Here is a 22,936-nt window from a genome sequence, read left to right as displayed (position 1 = left end):
TCCCAAGAGGTGGGCTGGGTGGTTTTTGGTCATTCAAAGGATTATGGATAGTTGTCATTGTCTTGGAGGGTAGGTTACAAGTTGTTATTGTTATTGTTCAGTAAAAAAGCTAAACAAAGGAGATCAGATTTAGGGTTCTTGTTTACAAAAGAAAGAGATAAAGAAAGGGTATATACTCCAGTGCTCAATTGGACTAAGAGGTATTTGTCTAGGTGGGGCCCAAAGGTACAACCTGTGCCCCCACCCCACCACCCCTTGCAGTCCCAGTCTCAAGCCAATAGGCAGGCCTCCTATGGACATGTCAGTCTAACACCATTCCCCATCAGACCCTGTAACCCACACACCACACCTCCTCCAAATCCCTCCCACCCTCTGAGACTACAAGTGTTCCTTGAACAGAGCCTACCAGCTCCAGATTGGACTAAGAGTTGAGTCATTGTCCAGGTGGGGACCAGAAGCACAGCCCTGTGCCCCCAAAACCACCACCCATTGCAGTCCCAGTTTCAGGCCAGGCTGCAGGCGGACCTCCTGCAAACAGGTCAGACTACCACCATCCCCCCATCAGACCCTGTAACCCACAAGCCGCACCTCCCCAAATCTCACCCACACTCTGAGACTGAAACTGTCCCCTGAGACATATTCTCTCATATGAAACACATACACACATAAGATATGAACTCAGAAGGCAGCTAGTTGTGCTGAGTAAGAAAATCAATAGAAAATATGAGTGACAAATGTGGGTAATAAAGGAGCAATCACCAGTAAAGTACACTGGTACACACCTATGAAAACACCACACTGAATCCCATTATGTTATGCACTAGTTTAAAAACTAACAATCATTAGTAGAAAGAATTAGTCCTGAAACCTGTGATCAAAAGAGATTCAGTTATGAAACATGAGTTTTCTCATTTTCATATGAGCATCTAATGCCAATACATTTGTCTATATCCACATCTTAGAAAGTCTTAGGCAGCTCATCACAGAACCAGGGGCCATGCATATGTGCATATGTTAAATGTTGTTTTTTAAATATTCCACAAGATCCAGTGAATACAAGCCCTGTTTGCCTCACCTCAAGTACTAAACAACATCTTTCATCCTCCACACCAAGTAATTGCCCTACATTTGTGCTGCTTGCTCTGTAGTTCATATCATCTAAAAGTCTTTCCTCAGCTCACACTCATCAATAAGCTCTCCCACTGGCAATACATATTCTAGAATGCAGCCAAAATATATGAGCATGACAATGGGATAAGAACAGCTTACACATTGAACACGGGCTTTATCCCAGTTACTAATGGGTTCTAAGCTACTGAACACAGTGCTGCTTTGGAGTCACTACTGGATTCTAATATAAGCAGAAATAAAAAATAAAGTTGAAGAAATAGGTCATAGGAAGGAAATGACTTCTGAGAAGGAGTTCATGTTTCATAACTCAAATACTCAACTAGGTTTCTCATGGAGAATGATGATCTGGGCATTTCTGGACACAGTATAAGACAAGAAATTTCTAGATTTGACCTGATTATTGGAGCTTCACACAATGGAAAGCAGGGATACTGTTTGGTTATTAGGTCTCTATGACCAGTGTAGCATGGGCCATACTGCTCATGGTGGATGCCATACACATGAGACTGAGGCTCTCTGATTTGCACTTGGGAATAGAAAACACAGTGTGTCCACATGAACCCTGATTGTCATGGTTAATTTCAAATCTTTACCTTCACATTCTGCTGAGATCATTTCTAAAGGAGTTCAAACAAAGAACTCATTGACACTGTCCTGGGACCAATCTGCCCAACATTGCTTTCTCCCATGGACCTCAATTCCCAGGGATATGAGTTGATGTCATAGGACCTGAGGCTGTGATGTCTTCAGATATATTTTCCATCCAATGTTTTTACCTCTGTTGTGGACCTTAACTGCAGAGCCCTAGGACAGAGACTACTTGCCATTTCTCAAGGATATTGGAGTGATCTGGAAAACAAAGCATTTCGTTCACATAAGTGACCTTTCCAGTGGGCAGTATACATAAATGCAGATGTGTATACATGGGGATCCATTTAATAAACTGGTCTGCATCCACAGACCACACTACCAGCTTAGAGATTTGGAGGCAAAACCTGATGCGTCCTTCAAATTTCTTCTTTTGGCTCATGAACATCCCCCTCCTCATGTCCAGTTTCACTCACCCCAAGTGTTTTTGGAGAATGAAAGAGAATGAAGACAAGCATGAAGATGTGGTGAGAAGCTGTTTATTTTTCCTTGCTGCAGTTCAGAGTCCCATGAAAAAAGAGAATTTCAGTTTTGTTCTGGATGTGCCATAAGTGTTTTTCATTTTTCATGTAAATGTCATGATAGATAATGCAGGAAAAGGGTTTGAATGGGCAGTGCAATGCTGGGAGCTTCTGTCCTTTTCTCCCAACCTTATCACCAAGAACTGATACAAAATATATTTTGATTTTTAATAACCACCATTTTCCCACTATTAACCAGTGAGACATTAATTTTTCTTCCAATTATCCTACATTTACAAGGCTGAAAGCCAGGTTAAAAGCAGCATTCTTTACTTTTATCTATCATAGGCAGCCTTCCGTTTCACAGGTGCCATTGTGAGGTGTCCAGTGGTGTCATAAGACAAGAAACTCCAGACTACTACAATAAGTTCAGTAGTCACAAGGAGCATTCAAGTCTCTTCCTGAGTCTGCTAATGTCACCTTTACCAGTGTGTGACTCCTAGTGCAGATGCAGGGTCTCTTAATATTTGTGCCACTCCTCACTGAGGAGAGTATCCATGTAATGATTTAGTTCAGCTTTCAGATACTCTGCATCTGACCATTCCACACCTCTGAAGCTCCGATGGGATATATGAGTTCTATCTACTGTCAGGTACTTGGGTGTGTCCTTCCCTCAGTTGAACACATACACATTCACAGGCTTTTAGGGATTGCAAAGGCCAGGTCAATCTCTATCTTCAAAGTCAAAAAGGAATGTCTGCATTTCAAGTGTTGTGTTTTCTTTATGAAAACACTAGGACATCACTCATAGTAAGACTGCTTACTCTCCTTCTCACTTGCTATAGTGGCAGGAGTTGCCTGTGATAGATGTCAATGTTTGAGAACTGGGATGGAGAGGCTACACACTGGGTTGTCTCTACCACTGTAAAAGATGTAAGTATCTGCTACTTTTTAAGTCTAAATTTTTTATTCTCTGATAGTTACATTATATTTACCTCTGTATCTCTTTCAGTAGTCTTACTAAGTATGGCTGCATATTTTACAAATGTGGACACTACACACATTTTGTTCTGAGAATTGCTGGAAGTTGTTTCTCAGTCACATCACCTTAATCCATCTGCAATCTCAAGTAATCATCATTTCTTAAAGTTGTATGTGTGCAGAATTTTGTTTGTCAGTTGAGTAATATTAAGCCATTTATGTAAAAACCTGTTTGTGCCAGTATTGTGGTGGGTTTGCTGTTTTTCACTGAAGTCAGGTATGATGGTGTGACCAACATTATTCTTTTTGTTCAGGACTGCTATGCCCACCAAGGGTATTTTGTTTATCATATGAATTTCACCTCTCTTTTTCTCTTTATAGAAAGAATGGCAGTAAATATCTGTGGGAGTCAACTCTAGGTCTCTAGATTAATTTTTTAGTGTAGTCATTTTCACAGTATTCACTATTTCAATTTATAGGCATGGAAGATTTCCCAATCTTCTAATGACATACTTAATTTCCTCATTATTTTAAATGTTTCATCATTGATGTCCTTCCATTTTTATTAAGTTTATTCTACCAAATTTCTGAGGCAATTGTGATTAAGGTTTTCTTTTTAAAAATAATTTAATTTTTATTATTTTATGTACATTGGTATTTTGCCTACATATATGTCTATGTAAGGGTGTCGGATCCCCTGGAACAGGAGGTGCAGAGAGTTGAGAGCTCCCATGTGAATGCTGGGAATTGAACCCAGGTTCTGTGTAAGTGCAGCCAGTACTCTTCACTGCTGATCTCTCACTCCTGCCCCTAATGATGTTTTCTTAATTTCTTTCTCAGCAAATGTGTTCTTGATACATAGGGAAGCAAATTAGTTTTGTGTTAATTTTGCATTCTGCCATTTTGATGAAACCATTTTCTCTGGAGTGTTTAGGATGTCAAATACGGAAGTTTCTTAGTGATTTCTTTTACTATTTGGGTGACCTGACACCTTGCTTCCAAATAAGACTTCAAAAGTTTCATATTCTTACTTAAGAATGGCCAGCCTTAGCTTGGCTTCTTTCTAGCCAGCTCTTAGTAACTTTAAATAACCTATATACCTTTTGCCTCTGGGCTTTTGTCTTTCTCTGTTTCTCTATTTCTTTCTTTACTTCTTACTCCATGACGTGAGGTGTAGCTGGGTGGCTGGCCCCTTGAGTCCTCCTCTCCTCCTTTTTTTTGCTTCTTGTTCTTTTCTTCCCAGATTTCTTCTCCTTTTTATCCTCTCTGTGTGCCAGCCCTGTCTATCCTTTCTCCTGCCTAGTTACTGGCCATTCATCACTTTATTAGACCAACCGGGTGTTTTAGACAGGCATAGTAACACAGCTTCAAGGGTTAAACAAATGCAATATAAAATTATGCAACACAACTTTGCATCATTAAAACAAATGTTCCTGAGCATGAATAATTGTAACACACTAAAAAACAATATTCCACAACAGAAGTGTGTTTTTTTAAAGGGAAGAAACTTCAGCTTCTTGCTTTCCTATTTACATCCCTTGTATATGATCTTTTATCCTTTTGCTTTGGCTAAGACTTCAATCACTGCATAGCATAAAATGCTAGAGAAAGAAGATGGACATAGTGATGAACTCCTTTAATCCTAGCACTCAGGAGGCAGAGGCAAACAGAACTGTATGGTTTTGAGGTTAGCATGTTTTTTATAGTATGTTTCAGGCCAACCAGAGTTGCCTTCTGTGATAATTTGAAAGAAAATGGACCCCAAAGCGAGTGGCACTATTAGGAAATGTGGCCTTGTTGAAAAAAGCATGTCATTGTCTCTGAATGAGGCAGTCTCTGAAGGCTCTTTTCTCAAGCTGCCCTCACTGTGACATTTAGTCCATTTCCTGTTGCTTCTGAGTCAAGATGTAGGACTCTCAGGTCTAGGACCACATCTGCCTGTGCTCTGTCATACTCCCCATTCTGATGATAATGGAGTGAACCACTGAAACTGTAAGCAAGCCACTTCAACTAAATGTTTTTTATTTATGAGTTGCCATGATCCTGGTGTCTCTTCACAGCAATAAAGAACCCTAACTATGTCATCTTTTATGATTCTGTCCCATCCTCATTCTCAGAATGGATGATATGGATGCCCTTGTCTTGTTCCTGCTTTTAGCAGAAATAGCTATGTTTCTTTCTGTTTATTACATTGTTGGCTCCTTATCATAAATATTATTACTGTGTTGGTCTATACTTTAGTTTGCTTTGTTGCTGTTATAAATCACAGACCAAAAGAAAGTAGGAGAGGAATTGGCTTATCTTGCTTTCCTGTCCTGATTACAGTCCATCACTGAAGTATACAGGTTAGAAACTTAAGCAGGAACAGAGGCAGGAACCATGGAGGAACATTGCATACTGGCTTGCTCTCCATGGCTCGTTCAACTTTCTGTCTTGTACAGTCTTGGTCTATATGCCCAGGTATGGTTTGGACCATAATGAGCTGTGCTATAGGAATCGAGGTACAAATTCCCAGCCCCTATTCAGGGTCCTCTGAGAAATTGCTTCTCAGGAGCTAGGAAAATGTGAAAGAGATCTATAAGAACTTTACACACATGGGCAGATGCTCATCATTCTATGTGCTCTTTCTTGTTGTGTTCTTTGTTTCTTCCATCTTTATTCTCCCACCTGCTTTGAAAGGTAAAATCTCTTTTCTCCAGTGGAGTCTCACTGAGAATATTATTAGACACACTTCAGGACCAGTCCCATGCACAAGAGTAGTTTGAAAACACAAAATTAACAGAATGGTATTTTTGTAGACTTTTTGTCTTATTTTGCCTCCCTTGTGCTTTTTTGTTGTTTCTTTTTCATATTTATTATTATATTTTATTTATTTATTTTCTTGATTTTACTTTCCACCTAAAACATCCTTTCTATTCCATTCCCTCTTCCCAATCTCCCCTCCTTTATTCTCCCAGGCCTTGCCATCCACTCTCCTTCTACTGTTTATGTTTAGGTACAGGCAGGCATCCCATGAATATCCCGAGCCATGGTTTATCAAGCTGCAGTGAGACCTGGCACCCCTCCTCCACCAAGGTTGGATCCAGCAGGAGGAAAGGGTCATTATTTCAGGACACAAAGTCAGAGATATCTGCCCACACTCTCACTGCTAGGAGTCCTACATGAAGACCAAGTTACACAATTGTAACCTATAGGCAGAGAGTCTAGGTCAGTCCCATGAAGGCTCCCTGGTTGTCTGTTCAATCTCTGTGAGGCCTTCTAAGCCCAGGTTAGTTGATTCTGTGGGTTTTCTTCTGGTATCCTTGACATCACTGAGTACTACAATCCTTCCCCTCAACCTTCTGCAGGATTCCCCATGCTCTGCTAATGTTTGGCTGTTACAATTTGTCCTGCCTACAAGATATGTTGGGGTAAAGATGGAGGAGAAATTGTGGGGGTGACCAACTGATGGCTGGCACAGCTGCAGACCCATACCCTGAGAGGGAGTTCCCCCATGTGAGCCAGGACTCAGAAGTGGGATATCCCAGAGACCTGGGATAGAACCAAACATGAATGCCAAAAAAATCAATGAAATGATTCCTGATGATATTGTGCTATACTCATCAACTGATGTCTAGTCCAACTGTTTTAAGAGAGTCTTCACAAAGCAATTTATGGAAACAGATATCCATTTATCCATTTGGTTTTTTATGTTTATTTTGTTTTTCATTTTTGTGGTTTTTTTTTTGCACAGGTGAGGACTGAACCCAGGGCCTCACATTGCTTAGAATTCTACCACTGAGATAAATCCCCAAACTCTTTTGCATTTTTATGCATTTTATTCTATTCTTTTTGATTTTGTTTATAAAGAAAAATAGAGAGAAAAATAATATAGACATAGGTGCGTAGGGAGGCGGGGAGGACCCAGAAGAAATTAGGAGAAGAGAAAAATATTACCAAGATACACTCTAGGAAAAATACAGTTTAATAGTAAGTAATGCCCCCATATATAAAGTGAGGTAGAGACAGTGTGCTCAAGAAATGCTAGTGGAAAACTGGCCATACAGAGGTCAAAAAGAAGTATTTCCCAGCCATTGTCCTGTTCCAAAATCAAATCCAAATGGATCAAAGACTTTAGTGTAAGTCCTGAAACCATGAAACTGATAAAGACAACAAGGAGAAAACACTTAAAGATATCGAATAATTCAGGAAATAAGACCACAAATTAACAAGTGTGGTTGCATAAAATTAATTTTATCTGCATTCAAAAAACTTATGAGCTGGATAAGAGGCAGCCTACAAACAGATGGAAAAATATCTACTGTCTATATGAGACTGAAGAATATCTAGAACATAGAAAGGATTAATACACTGTGGCTGTAGACACAGGTCAGCAGTTAAGAACACTTGCTGTGCTATCAAAGACCCTGAGTTCAGTTTCAACCACCCATGTTGGCAGGCACCTTAAAAACCACTTAAAATTTCAGCCCTGAAGTATCCAGCTTCCTCTCCTGCCCCCCATGAGAACTGCATTGTCAAGTCCCCTACAGATACACACACACATATCTTTTATCAAATGCACATCCAGTACTCATACAGCCAAGGTGAAATTCTCTGTCAAAGTAGACAATAACACATTTCTTATTTTTGTGACAACCACTCTCATTAACTTTTTAGTTCTTTTCCAAGCTCCCAAACATTTCATGTTTTTCCAACCTTACAAAACTGGGGATTTTGTCAAGCTATATCTGGAAAGACATGAAATGCATGGTACTCCTTGTATTAACTACAAAGCATTCATCTATAGAGCTTTATCCATACTGAACCCTGTGTCTTTCTTTTCAGAATACCAATTCGAAACTATCAGTTTGTTCTGCCTTTTGCTTTTGCTGTGGAAGAAATCAACAGGAATCTGTATCTTCTACCAAATGTATCTCTTATATTTGGCTTCTTCCATAACAATTATGATGATAAACAGGGACTTCAAAATTTCATAAACAAGTTTGCATAAGTGCATATTTTTCTCCTTAACTACATCTGTGAAGATCAGATCAAATGTATAGTAGCAATAACAGGACCAATGTTAGTGACATCTGTGAGGGTAACTCCAATTCTCCAGCTCTACAAATATCTTCAGGTGAGGTTGTTTGGGTGGGAAACAATGGAATTTTTCTCCTTAGTTGGCATAGCCTGATGCTAAGGAGGATATGACGGGGAAATTGGCTTCATATTCATTTAAATCAATTTCAAGAATGATTAATCAGGCACTCAATGGGACATTCACAATTCATTAGTTGATGTAGCTAGAGTTTTTCTCTCTGGGTCCTAACAAGTCCCGTAGCTCACTTATAAAACAAACATACAAATGATTATATTACTTAAACTGCTTGGCCATTATTTCAAGCCTAACATTGTCTAGCTGTTACTCTTATACTCAGCTCATTTCTGTTAATCTATATGTCACCATGTGTTCCATGGCTTTACCTGTTACCTTTACATGATGCTCCCTGGATGGCAGGCTGCCGTCTTCTCCTCTACACCTTCTTGTTCTCTCAATTCTCCTCTCTGCTAGTCCCATCTATACTTCCTGCCTGGCTACTGGCCAACCAGTGTTTTATTTATCAATCAATCTTTCACAGCACTTCCCACTTTTCTTTTTCTTTTTCAAAAAGGAAGGTTTTAACTTTCACACAGTAAAATTATATATAACAAAACAATTATCAAATAAGAATTACAGTTACAATATTACAGAAGATATCCTATGTATCTTATATTTGTGAGTCTAAGGTTTTATATCTAACTTATCTTCTCTCATAACAGAGGAAATTATAACAATCTAGTCTTCAACTACATCAAAGATGCCAGAAGGATATACTATTACCTGAGAAATGGGAGAAGGATGCAAGCAACTTTCTGGAGTCTTGCAGGGTAGACAGAGACAGCTGGCAGCCTGGAGAGTCACCTAATGTTCCTTTGTAAAGTTGGGGCATCTGTCTTCAGCCCACAGGCCTAGAGTCTCTCTGTGTCCTGTAGAATGTCTATCAGTTTCGTCTGTGAAGCAGGAGCCTGAAGGACCATTTTGCCAAGCAAAGTTCAGTGGTCTCCTTTCTATGGGTCCTGCATGTCCAGTAGATCAAGCATTCCAGGCAAGAACAGTTTCTTGCCTAAATGGATATTTTTTCCAAGGTGAAGATAAATGCCATATGGAGTGTGTTTGATGCCCATCCTCCTCTCTGAAGTAAATCGGTGCTTCCAGGAGCTGACATATCTCATTGTCTAAAAAGTCTAAGTTTTTAAAACATTTTAAATGCCATATTCTGTAGGTATTTGAAGTGTTTGAAGATTACCTACCTAATTAAATTATATCTATGTATACCTAGAAAACAAGATGACTATAAGTTTGACTATCATGGAAGACTAATTATTAATCAGTATTTCTTAATTATCCATTACAATTTATATGAGTTACATAAACCTAATATCTCAAACAAGAATAGAATATATATGTACAGTATAACAAAATTAAGTTTAAACTTGTATCACTAAACTAAAATCCATAGCAATGTAAAACATTTTAAACAAGTTGCTCTTTAAAAGTAGATTCAATAATCTACCCTTTCATCCTGTCATATCTATATCATATGCCCCTTTCTTCTTTAGAAAGAGATCACATTTATAATCAACCTGATTTAAATAAAAACATTGGTTTTTCTCTGTCCCATGCCAGAGGGTTGTTCTGATATGGGACAAAAGAATTTCTTAACCTTTTTTTTTTATTTTTTATTAATATGTTTGTGTTTAGAGGAGTGAGCCAATTCCATCTCCAAAGCCAGCTTGGTATATTTGGGAATTTAGGCATAGCTTCTCTTACTACTTCCTGCTGGAGGGGGATGCTGTATCTTATGTGGACACAAAGAAAACTTTAGGGTTATGGAGTAGTCCATGAGAGTATATCATCTGAGCCAGTTGACTTGAAACCGTTCTGGTTGTTGGATCATCTGGGCCATGGTTTAATCAGAGACTGTTCAGGGGGTCTTGGCTGGTGAAACCTGATGTATCTTAATCTGGAACAAATCCATAACCTCTGGCTATCTGTGGAAACCAAAGTAGAGCCTCCTTTCCAAAGCAACATATCCTTAGATCCAAATTTTAAAGTCAAGTTATCTTTAAAATATACATATCCTCCGTACATTTTTACACACATTGTAAAGCATTGAAAGTCTTGTTCAATCTGAATCTGTCTTTTTTTTAAATCTATTGTTTTAAACTGCAGCGTTTGTAAGACTGAAATGGCCCCTGTGGTTGGTGGTTTGTGGCTCTGCCTGCCTCAGCTACCCAACATGATAGTGTTATGTTTACTGCCAGCTCTGGAAGCCATTAACTCTTAGAAACAGTTGTTCTATGTTTTGATCAAAACATCATGTCGCTCAGAAACCTTTTTTTGTACTATCAAAGAATAAATCCACAAAGCAGCATAATGAGCCACTTGTCGATGCCTCATTCGGGCCATACTGCCAGTCAAATGCACAGACTGCCACTAACTTGAGAGAGACAACTAGGAAGATGTTTTTAGCTCCGTTTTAGAATATTTTTTCAGATTTTAGTTGGAAACTCTTGCCAACCTTTTGGGCACCATTTGGAGCTGGAGAGCTTCTCTCCAGGTCCTGCCAATTCTGAGCAGTCCAACAGCCTACTTGGAGGATCCTGGAGAGAAGCTCTCCAGCTACAGTTTGATATATAGATGAGAAGAAGAACTAAAAGTGAAGGGGAATTTCCTTGAAAGAAATGTAGAAAGGTGATTTTTTAGGTCTCTAACAGTGTAGTTTAACTGTAGTAATAGGGGAAAATTGTCTTCCTGTCATTTTAAACTGGTACTTCACACATCTCAGGGCTTCCATTGAGATTTCTGACAATCCTCTACCTCATACTATATTTTATGTCCTTCAGCTCACCTATGGACCTTTCCATCCTATCCTGAGTGATCATGAACAATTTCCCAATCTGTATCAGATGGCCCCCAAGGACACAGCTCTGGCCCTGGCCATGGTCTCTTTGGTGCTTCACTTCAACTGGAACTGGGTTGGGCTGGCCATCTCAGATGATGACCAAGGTCTCCAATTTCTCTCAGATCTGAGAGGAGAAAGTGAAGTCAAAAGAGTCTGCTTAGCCTTTGTGATCGTGATCCCAGTCAACATGGAGTTATACATGTCAAGAGCTGAAGTGTATAACAACCAAATTGAGACATCATCCACAAATGTTGTTATCATTTATGGTGACATAGACAGTACTCTAGCTGTGTGCTTTAGAATGTGGAAATTGCAGGGTATACAGAGAATATGGGTCACCACCTCTCAGTGGGATATCACTACAAGTAAGAGAGACTTCACCCTTGACTCCTTCCATGGAACTCTTGCTTTTGTACACCACCATGCTGAGATTTCTGGTCTTAAAAATTTTGTTCAGACACTGAACCCTTCCAAATACACAGACAAGTTCCTGGCAGGACTTGGGTGGATGTACTTTAGTTGTGAAGCCTCAACATTTAACTGTAAGACACTGGAGAACTGCTCTTTGAACGTCTCACTGGAATGGTTAATGCTACAGAGTTTTGACATGGCCTTCAGTGATGATCCTTATGATATATACAATGCTGTGTATGCTATGGCCCATGCTCTCCATGTAATGCTTCTTCAACAAGTAGAAAACCAGCAAATCAACACTGTGAGAACAGTGGATTCTGACTGCTCACAGGTACTGTATCTTCCAATGGATGGTACTTCATGTCATCAATGTTAAAAACTTTAAAGAGTCACATGTTTAAACCAATATTTATCATATATGTGTTGTTCACTATAAGGCATGTTGTGTATAAGTGTACTCACCTGATTTTGACCCCACTTTGTGTGGTTGTGTATAGATGTTCTTTTCGCATATATGAATATCTCTCTTCTGTGTTTGTGCGTGATTGTATATATGACCATATATTTGTTGTGTGTACATATGTCTTTTTGTGAATATTTGTATCAGTATGTTTCTCTGTGTGTGTTTTGTGTATTTTTGTGTCTCTGTGTTTCTGTGTCTGCATTTGCTTGCTTAGGTCTGTCTGAATGTGTGTGTTAGTGTGTATGTGTGTGAATGAGTATGGCTGTATTATGTGTGTGCCTCTGCATGGGTATCTTTGTGGAAGTATTTGTACATGCATACGTGTGTTCGTGCATGTGTGTGTGTGTGTGTGTGTGTGTGTGTGTGTGTGTGTATGTATGGTGCATATTTATGTTTGATGGTTGTGTGTATGTCTGTGTTTGGTTTTATGGTTTCTACTCAGAGAACTAAAATTCTGGGAACATAATGACTTTGTTTATTCACATGCTTTCATTGAGTTTCTCCCTTGGACACCTTTAATAAACTTTCCTTAGGATAAAATCAGAACAGATTTTGAAACTTAAAATAAGGTGATATAGACTGAAAAGGGTTGTCTATCTTTCAGCTTCACCCATTTCTGAAAAATATGCACTTTGTTAATCCTGCTGGAGATGTAATAAATATGAATCAGAAAGAAAAACTGCAAGCAGAGTATGGCATTTACTACATTTGTAATTTCCCCCATGATGTTGGACTTAAGGTGAAAATAGGAGAGTTTAAGCCATATTTTCCACATGGTGAACAGCTTCATTTATATGAAGACATGATAGAGTGGGCCACAGGAACTAGACAGGTGTGTCTGACCAAAATGTACTGATTTACACGTCAGAGTTGGAACTACTGTGAAGTGAGGCCATTTGGGTTTCCCTGCGACCTAGTGAAATTAGATGGATGATCATGTAAAGACATAATTTTATACTTCTAGATGATGTTTTTTCCCTTCAGATTTTAAAAGTATGATTGTTTGGTAAGTTTTTGAAAACCTAAGACAAACATATGATATATTTTTAACACATCAGAAACACTCCGATTTATAAACAAATATAAAACTAGGTATGACCAACATTTGATATTATTCCCAGTAAAGTTATCAATATTCTCTTTGTACTATTCTGATTGCTGCCCAATGATTTTCATCTCTTCTGTTGAATCACTAATCCACATGCTGAAAAGACTGAAGCTGTTTGTAAGGAAAGATTTGGAACTAGAAATAGAGTCATTAATTTATATTCTATAATTTTATTCAAGTATGTTGACTAGGAGGTCCTAAACTGCGTAATAGTCTAACAATACATTCACATTTTCATGGACCACCTTAGGTATTTTATTAATTATAATTTGTTTTTTAGACTTTTTATGTATATGGATGTTTTGCCTGTATATATCTATGTTACATGTGAGTATTAGGTATGTAAATATGTCCGGAGAGGGATTATGATACCCAGGAACTGAAGACAATTTGAAGCCTAAGTATAGGATTTGAGGGATTGAACACCAAGTATGATAGGTTGCTGAGCCACCTCTCCAGCTCTCAATCATATTTTCTAAAGGAATACTTCATTATGAGAGCATTTCTTTGTGCCATAATTCCTTCATAACTCATTCAGACAAACAAACAAATGAAAAAACAAAGAAAAAGATTTGTATTGTTTCCTTTTTTGATTGGACAGGTACTCATAGTTATCATAATTTGGTTTTGAGAAAATTTGTAAATAAAATATCCCATTATGTGTCCCCAGATATATATAGGTATTGATTATGATGTGACTGGTTTTATAATATCTGAACTACATTGTCTACTGCAATGTTGTGTGTTGAGTTTGAAAGGGGTTTACATCCAGAAAGTGGGCAAACTTAATCTGAAGTGATATCTCAAGTTGCTCAGATAAAGTTAAATCAAGAGTTAATATTCTATCTTCACAGTGATGAGAAATTTATGCTCAGAGAACAGCTAAATGGGTTAAAGTTTTAACTACTGGCCTGTACCACTTAATCAGAGGAGAGCGATAAAATCACAAGTCTGCTTCTACCAGGCCTAACTTGAAAGAAAATTACAAAAACATCAACCACAAAGAAAAGAGAGGAGTTAAAAAATCCAATATGCATTGTACTCTAGATATGAAAATCATAATGCAGAAATGAAACTTGCAAACAGTGAGGCAGCAGGATTCCATATGATACAATCATAGGCTTACGTGATAGTGAACTCAATGACACACCAAACAAAGACTTCAAAGAATAACTGTAAGAATGTTCCAGAACAGGGACAGAGTGGTAGAAGAAGGAAAGAGATACCATGATAAATGAAGACATCATGAGAATAGGAAGAGGCAGGGTGCTGGGTATGCTGTCAGGAATTCACAAGGATGACCCTTTCTTGGACTACTGGCAATGATCAAGAAGGTGTCTGGATTGGTCTACTCTGGTGATCAGTCTAGGGAATAATCTACTTGTCATCATAGAGCCTTTATCCAGTGACTGATGGAAGCAAAAGCAGAGATCCAGGGCCTGGTGCCAGGCAGAGCTCTGAGAATCCAATCAATGAGAGAGAGGAGGGATTCTGTGGGCATTGGACTTGGAGATCATGATGGGAAAACATGCAGAGATGACCAGCCAAACAAATAGAAACCCATGAATGATGGACTGATAGCTATGGAGGTCCTGTAGAACTAGATGAGGCCCTCTGGTTATGGGAGATTGTAGTTTAGCTTGAAGTGTATGGGGGACATCCAGGCAGGGGGATTGGGATCTGTCCTTGGTGCATGGGCAAGCTTTTCGGAGGCTAGTTCTTAAGGTGTGGTACTTTGCACAGCCTTGGTGCTGTGGGGAGGGGCTTGGAAATGTCTCAGTTGAGTGTGCTTCCAACAACAAACTGTATAAAACATCTTTCTCTGAAAATGTCTCAAGTAGAAGTCAAGCTTTTAAGACTTGATAAAACACAGATGAATTTTTTAAAATTTATTTATTTCTTAAATTACACTCATAATATGAATCACATTTGTGGTATTCATAGATTACATTGGCAGTATTCATTCTATTATATATAATATTTATATATAAAAGTATATAAAATATTTATAATATATAATATTTTATATAAATATTAAAAATATAATATTTTATATATAAAATATATAATTTATATAATATAATATCTTATATAAGTATTTAAAATATATAATATTTTATATATAAAATATATAAAATATTTATGTATATAAAATATATATATATTTAATTTTAAATGTTGAATGTCATATTTTGAAGGGGGTAGGAGGTCTTAATTACAGGCTTATAGCACAATGGGAGGACCCCGGAGGGCAGAAATTTGCTACAATCTTGCATCTAAGCTGTTAACGCTCATTATTCAGGATACATATACAAGGAACTTCCCTTAAGCATTCAGGAGGGTGGAACCCAGCAGGAAATTAGCATTGGGAGGATATCAAGGTCAAGGTCAGCAAGCAAGGCAACAGTTACCCAAAACGGGGGCCAGGATTCTGCAGGTCCACCTTTTATTAAAAAATGAGCTTCTGACTTGGGTTGCATGAGACGTCAGCAGGTTACCTTACCCATCATGGAGATGCCTGAACACACATGAATATTAATTCAAACTATGACAAAGCTAAAACAATAAGGAAGGATGAAGAAAACACAAGAGACTTAGGGGACATCAATAAAAGATCAAATTAACAAAACACAGGCACAAGAAGATGACAACATGTGAAAGGACCAAAGGTATTTCTAATAGAATGACAGCCAAAATTTACTAAATGCTGGGAAATATGGCCATCCAGATACAGGAGACAGTCAGAGTGCCTAACAGACAGGTTAAGAAAAGGACCTGCCCTGTTTAAAGATTATTTAAAATCTCAGTTATGCAGAATAAAGAGGAATTTTAGGTTACAAGAGAGAAGGTCAATTTCATTGAAAGTCCTCATCATAATAACAGTAGCTTTTTTCATATACACTTTAAAAAGAGGAAGGATCATTCATGTATTTCAAACAGTGATAAAATTTCCAACTTCAGTTACTATACCCAGCAAAGCTGTCCTTCATAATTTCAGGAAGATGAAAAAAGTTGTAATGGTGACCACAAATTGCAGGAATATATATCTACTGCAACATCATTAACGAAGACACTTCCAGACTGTCTTGACATGTCACACTCCTTCACATTGAATATTAAGTTAAACAGTAGCTGTCACAGGAATGTGTAGACTACACTAGATCATTAGACAGAAAAGCAAAGGTTTGAAAATACAAGAAAACTTACAAAAACACAAATTGACAATAATCACCAAATAGCTTTCATTAATAACCGAATTTGAAGAATCCCACTCTCTAATCAAAGGACACAGACAAGGAAATATTTTTTCAGAAAACAATATTCTGTTGCTCAGAAGGAAAACACTGCACTCATAAGGAAGAATAGAGTCTCAGTAGTAAAGAATAAAACCATTCGAGGAAAAGTGAATCAGAAAGAGGAAAATTGTAGTCCAAACAATGAAAATGAATGGAGAAATTCTCATGTAAATACTGGCAAAGAGGTCTGAACAGCACACCAGAAAGATCAACCCCTGTACACAAGATGACTTTATTACAAGAATGTAAGGCTGATTCAACATATGCAAAACAATCAAGTATAATACATCACATAAATTTACACTAGGATAGAAATTATATCCACATGAAAAAAATACTAAAAAGGTCTTGAGCAATATTCAGCATCCCTTCAGAGAAAGAAAACAAAGAAACATTAAAAAAACACATTTGAAAAATAGAAAGGACATTTTTTTGACAAAATAAGTTTCTGTAAAACAGAACATAGAAAACATTGTACGACATGGAGAGAAACTCAAAGCACTTCCACTAAATTCAGAAATGGAACCAAGTGTGGTGGTGCTTCCCAGAATTAATGAGCAACTAAAAAATAGGTCACCAATATGACCAGAGACCAATTAGATGGAGATATTTTCTCAATTAAGTTTCTCTTTTTTCTTGTAGCTCTGCTTTGTGTAAAGTTGACAAAATGAAGCTACACAATGTGTGGGTAGGGTGTACAATTCAGGCATTCCAGTGGTCACACAACTTATACTATTAGATCTTCCTGAACATTTAGTAGTTCAAAAGTACCTCAATATTTCATCAATTTGTTCCCATATATCCATGTGTGGCCTTGTACAAATTACTGAAAGAAATGTGTTCACTCAGGTCATGTATAGAAAGAAAACTTGTTAACTACTCAACATGATGAGATGCTATAACTATTGAAGGCGTAGTCAAACTCTTGGCCCAGCATCTGTCTGATTTTCCTCAGATGCCCTCTGCTGTGTGCAGTGTTGATTGTCACCCTGGATTCAGAAAATTCCATCAAGAAGGAATGGCAGCCTGCTGTTTTGATTGCACCCCCTGCCCAGCAAATGAGATTTCCAATGAGACAGTTAAGTGTTGACTGCAGGGAGAAATCCTTCAGATTGACTTTGCTATCCACACTGCACTTTCTAAGGGGCCTGGAAGGGTGCTGCACTGTAATGTGGTATTTGCTAGAGAAGACTGCTCAGACATAGGTTTAAGCCAAATGAAGTCATCATTAGCTGGATGTCAACTACAGTTGACAGGACCAGGACCCCAGTGTAGCACTGAGCCTTTCTCAGGGTGAGATTTGAAGCAAAAGTACCATGTTCTGGCTTGACATACTTCAGTTACCAAGAACAGTGAGCTGAAAGCAGATTCACAGAAGCCAAAAGCAAAGTTATTACATTTTGAGACTTTTCAAGAACTGTAAGAAAGATGATGGATTAGGCCTTTGCTTCAGTTTGGCATGTGGTGCTGCTAGGTGGTGAGTTTTATACTCTGAGTGGTACTTTTATCATGAAGTTAGTTGAGCTAGGGAGCATCTGGGGAACTACTAAGTTCTGTGGCCCTTTTACAGCATAAGTAAAATCTATTCCTTTCCTAACTTTGTTTTACAAGTATGTCATTAACAATAATGTCCTTATATATAACAGCCTGTGCCTTCACATATACCCTTGACTCACTGTAATATTATTGCTGGTAGTATTTTGTAAAAGAAAGTGTTTGAAAATTCAAACAGCCCTGTGAGGGAATTATACACTATATCTGCCTGATGATTATATCTCTCTAAAGTACATGTAGACTAGATTGGATTCATGCATCTTTCTAAATATTTGGTTATTCATTTAACCTCCTTGAATGTATGTATGTGTTTCTGTGTGCGTTTATGTGCAGGAGATTGTAGAGGCCAAAATAGTGCATACAAGCCCCTGAACCTTGAGTTACAGACAGGTATAAGCTTCCACATGGATGCTGAGTCCAAACCCTTGTTCTCTGCAAGAGCTGTAAGCACTCTTTGTTTTTCAATTTTCTTTATTAAGAAACTTTCTACTCATTCCACCTACTATCCACAGATCAACCATCCTCCCTCCTCCCACCCCCAGCCCTCTTTCCCAAGCCACCCCACATCCACCAAATTGAGGTCTTCCATGGGGAGTCAGCAGACCCCAGTGCACTGAGCCTAGGCAGGTCCAAGTTCCTTCCCACTGCACCAAGGCTGTGCAAGGGGTCACACCACATATACCAGATTCCAGATGCTTGCCCATAGACCAGGGACAGATCCCGATCCCGCTGCCTGGTTGCCCCCAAACAGTTTGAGTCAAACAACCATCTTCTGTATCCAGAGGTCCTAGTCCAGTCCCACGGGGGTGCCACATCCACTAGTACACAGTTCTCTGTCAGATGTGGTTGGTGAAGTTCTTTTCCTATTCTGTAGGCTGCTGTTTGGTCTTATTGACTGTGCCCTTTGCTCTACAAAAGCTTCTCACTTTCAGGAAGTCCCATTTATTAATTGTTGCTCTCAGTATCTGTGCTACTGGTAAGCACTCTTAACTGTTGAGTTATATCCAGCCACTGAAGTCATGAATCCTACACAACTTGTTCTTGCCACTGCCTACAAACATTGTTGTCAAAGAGAGATATTGGGTCACCATGTGTTGTGATGGTAAATAAGTACTGTGTGGTGGTGGGCATGCTGTTTATAAACCATTTGATGAATGGATAGTGTTTTGTGTTGTCATTTAGCTGACAGGTACGTGGGGAAGACAGCATGAAGATGTGAATTCAGGGTGGTACCATAAGGCTGCAATGGGAGTCTGCTAAGGAAACTTTGGGATGATGCAAGTGCTGTTACTTCCATGTGAGGGAGGTTTTCAGAGAATTTTGAGACTGATGTCATTGTAGGTTGTGATGGCTAAAGAGTAGTAACTGGGAGTAAAACAGTTAAACATGAGACAGCACTTTATTTCTTATAAAAATGGGCGAAAGTGTGGACACTTGATATAGAGAAAAACAGGTGTCCTACTTAAGATTTTTGTACACAGTAGCAATAAATGTCACAATAATATAGATAAAATACATCTGTAGTGAAAAGAAACAGCCACAATTTTTCCAATGAGAGTTTGGCATACACAATCCATATAAGTCATCTGGTTATTGATTTGGAGATGGCTAAATTCAAAGGAGAGTGCAGAATTATTTTTGACCTTTATTGCCAGTCATTGTCTATAATGCAAAGAACATTTAAAAAAGACATTTTGGGGCAGGTGTTGGGAAGATGCCTCAACAGTTAAGAGCATGGCATGCTCTTCCAGAGGTCCTGTTTTCAATTTCCAGAAACAACATGGTGGCTCACAACTGTCTACAATGAGAATCCCTGCCCTCTTCTTGTGTGCAGGCATACATGCAGGCTGAGCACTGTATACAAAATAAATAACTAAATCTTTAAAAAAGATATTTAGGGTCAATGAGAAGAGTTAGGAGGTAAATCACTTGCCACAAGCCTGATGACCTGAATTCATCTTAGGAAGCCCATTGAAATGAGATGGAGCCAACTCCTACAAGATGCCTTCTTGACTATTGCACTTTAAACACACACAAACACACATACACACACACACACACACACTCACCACTCACATACATGTGTGCAAAATATATAGATTGTAATAAAATTGATTTAAGATAATAACTATAAAGGGCATTTATATTAATAAATATACCAACAAAAATAAACAAACCTTCATGTTTATGAATATTTGAATTAGGCATATGTAGAGTGTAGTAAGTCCATACAAGGCCAGGTGAAGGCCACCGGAGGCATCTGATGCCCTTTGTACCAGAGTTACAGGTAGTAATATGGCACTTCACATGTTCTGGGAACTCGACTTAGGCCACCTGTAAAAGCAGACCAGGTTCTTAACATCTTAGCCATCTTTCCAACCCCTTAAAGAACAAAAAACAAAAAATGTAACCATAGCTGGCCATAAATGCTGGTTGGTTTTATTCATGGAATGACTTAAAATCTTGAAACTGCACCATTGCTCTCCATTATTATCCACAATTTAGCACAATTACAATCATATTTCCCTTACTTGCTGTGGTGGAAATTACAACTTGTGAATGGGGTATTACTGTTCACTTCAAATATTCTGTGTTACCACTCTCACTTGGGAGTTCTCATGTTGTCTTTTTCAGGCTGATTTAACAATAATCTTTCATCATTGAGTACGTTAGTAGAATGCAGGTCTGTTGGATCCCACAGAGGTTTCCTAGTGATCTCTGAGCTTGCTTTACCAGCAGGGCTGCATAAGAGGATGATTTTACCTCGCGCCTGGGTACTGGGTGTTTGGTAGTTGTATCTAGTAAGAGGGTGGTCTTTTGCCTCCCCCCTAGGTATTGATATAAAAACCCTTTGGAATAAAGTTCTGAGCTGGTGGATTAAGATCTAAGCTCCATTTAGGCTATCCCGTGTCTCTGTCTATTTCCCTATTCCCTTTATATTTCTATCTAAACCACATTTTTTCTCACTCCCCAAGAACACCCAGGGGGAAAGTCCCCACAGAGGTCTCATGTAGAAGGAAATTAGGGAAGGAAGTAGGTGCTCTGTGCTCTCAAAGGTGGTGATATAAGATACAAGAATTTTGTGTGTTATATATGTACAGAGTTTTCTACATTAATAGTAGGATTATTTCATTTTATAAACTGTTTAGTGTCCCTCTTCCCTGATGAGTATACAACTAAGGTCAATATATTTAATTAATTTTTCTTGAGAATTTCATACATCATTATAAAACCACACTCTCTCCCAATTCTATTTGCCACACATCACAAGCAACCGAAATTCTCAACTCATGAGCTCTTTTTCATTTACTATTTTCAAACACTCATTTTCATTTACTGCTTTAACATATTCATGCACTTGCACGTATACACACAATAGATTCAGTTTGTTGTTGCTCAGCTACTCATGTGTTTGGTGATGATCATATGGGAATAAAAAAAGCTATGAGGTTTCATCCTGGATAAGACCAAGTCTCCATCTCCCATGAGCGCATCACTTCTAATTTAGACAGAAAGATTCATGTTATAGTGTATCAATAGGATCTGTGTTTTTCCTTGATGAAGACAGGCATTATGAAATAGAAGCATTGCTCTTCAGAAAATTCTCAATTACACCTTTATCAATAAAGTATGCAAATGTTGTAAAGTTTCCAAAATACATTGGAGTGGCCTGTCAAATAAGAAATGCTGAAGTTGCACTACTGATACTTATGCTTTCTGCATCAGATATGGATCAGTGTATGAAGTGTCCAGAGGACCAGTATGCCAAAGCAGAGCAGAACCACTGCCTGTACAAAGATGTGACCTTTCTGGCCTTTGAAGACATCTTGGGGATCACTCTATCCTGTATGGCCTTGGGTTTGTCTGCATTCACCGTTCTGGTTCTTGGGATCTTTGTGAAGCACCAAGACACTCCCATTGTGAGGGCCAATAACCTCACTCTCAGCTACATCCTGCTCATCTCCCTCATCTTCTGTTTCCTCTGTTCCTTGCACTTCATTGGCCATCCCAACTCAGTCACCTGCATCCTGCAGCAAATAACATATGGACTTTCATTCACTGTGGCCGTTTCGACTGTGTTAGCCAAGACAATTACTGTGGTTTTGGCTTTCAAAGTCACTACTCCTGGAAGAAGGATGAAGTGGCTCCTGGTATCAGGGGCACCAACCTACATCATTCCCATCTGCACCATCATTCAAATTATTCTCTGTGCAATCTGGCTGGGAGTTTCTCCTCCCTCTGTTGACATTGATGCACATTCTGAGCATAGCCATATCATCATTGTGTGCAACAAGGGCTCAGTATCTGCCTTCTATTCTGTCTTAGGATACCTGGGCTCTCTGGCCCTGGGGAGCTTCACTGTGGCTTTCTTGGCCAGAAATCTCCCTGACACATTCAATGAAGCCAAATTCTTGACATTCAGCATGCTGTTGTTCTGCAGTGTCTGGGTCACCTTTCTCCCTGTCTACCACAGCACCAAGGGCAAGGTCATGGTGGCTGTGGAGGTCTTCTCCATCTTAGCCTCCAGTGCCGGCTTGCTGTGATGTATCTTTGTCCCCAAGTGCTACATCATTTTGATAACACCAGAGAGAAATTCTTTACAAAAGTTAAGGGAGAAAACATTTTCCAGAACTCACATTTCATAAATTTTAACTGACAAATGTAATGTTGGTACAAAACCACCTATTAGGATACAATGCAAGATTATTCATTAGATAGTGACTCTCACTGTTTCTTCTAATGGTGTTGTTTATCAATGTCATGTATACTACTTTTACTATATTGTCTCCCATAAACTTCCACTCAGCTACCTATTTTTACACGACCTGACTTTTGGACATTAGTGAAGTGTGGAAGTGTTCTCTTTGTCCCTAATATGTAATAAGATTTGAAAT

At 38.6% G+C, this 22,936-nt stretch overlaps 1 protein-coding gene and 1 pseudogene across 1 annotated transcript; one reads left to right on the top strand and one right to left on the bottom strand.

Moving 5' to 3' along the window:
- LOC102907120 (vomeronasal type-2 receptor 116-like) overlaps positions 1-22,936 on the bottom strand; it is a 91,653-nt pseudogene that overhangs the window by 38,306 nt on the left and 30,411 nt on the right.
- On the top strand, positions 11,196-22,585 carry LOC121826414 (vomeronasal type-2 receptor 116-like). Its single transcript, XM_076564492.1, has 5 exons — positions 11,196-11,951; positions 12,688-12,915; positions 17,443-17,565; position 17,643; positions 21,768-22,585. Exons 1-5 carry the CDS (start codon positions 11,211-11,213, stop codon positions 22,583-22,585), a joined length of 1,911 nt encoding a protein of 636 aa, XP_076420607.1. The 5' UTR covers positions 11,196-11,210.

Source organism: Peromyscus maniculatus, chromosome 1 (genome assembly GCF_049852395.1).
Source record: "Peromyscus maniculatus bairdii isolate BWxNUB_F1_BW_parent chromosome 1, HU_Pman_BW_mat_3.1, whole genome shotgun sequence".
Taxonomy (NCBI): domain Eukaryota; kingdom Metazoa; phylum Chordata; class Mammalia; order Rodentia; family Cricetidae; genus Peromyscus; species Peromyscus maniculatus.
Note: the sequence above shows the minus strand (reverse complement) of the source record. Positions and strands in the feature narration are given on the sequence as shown.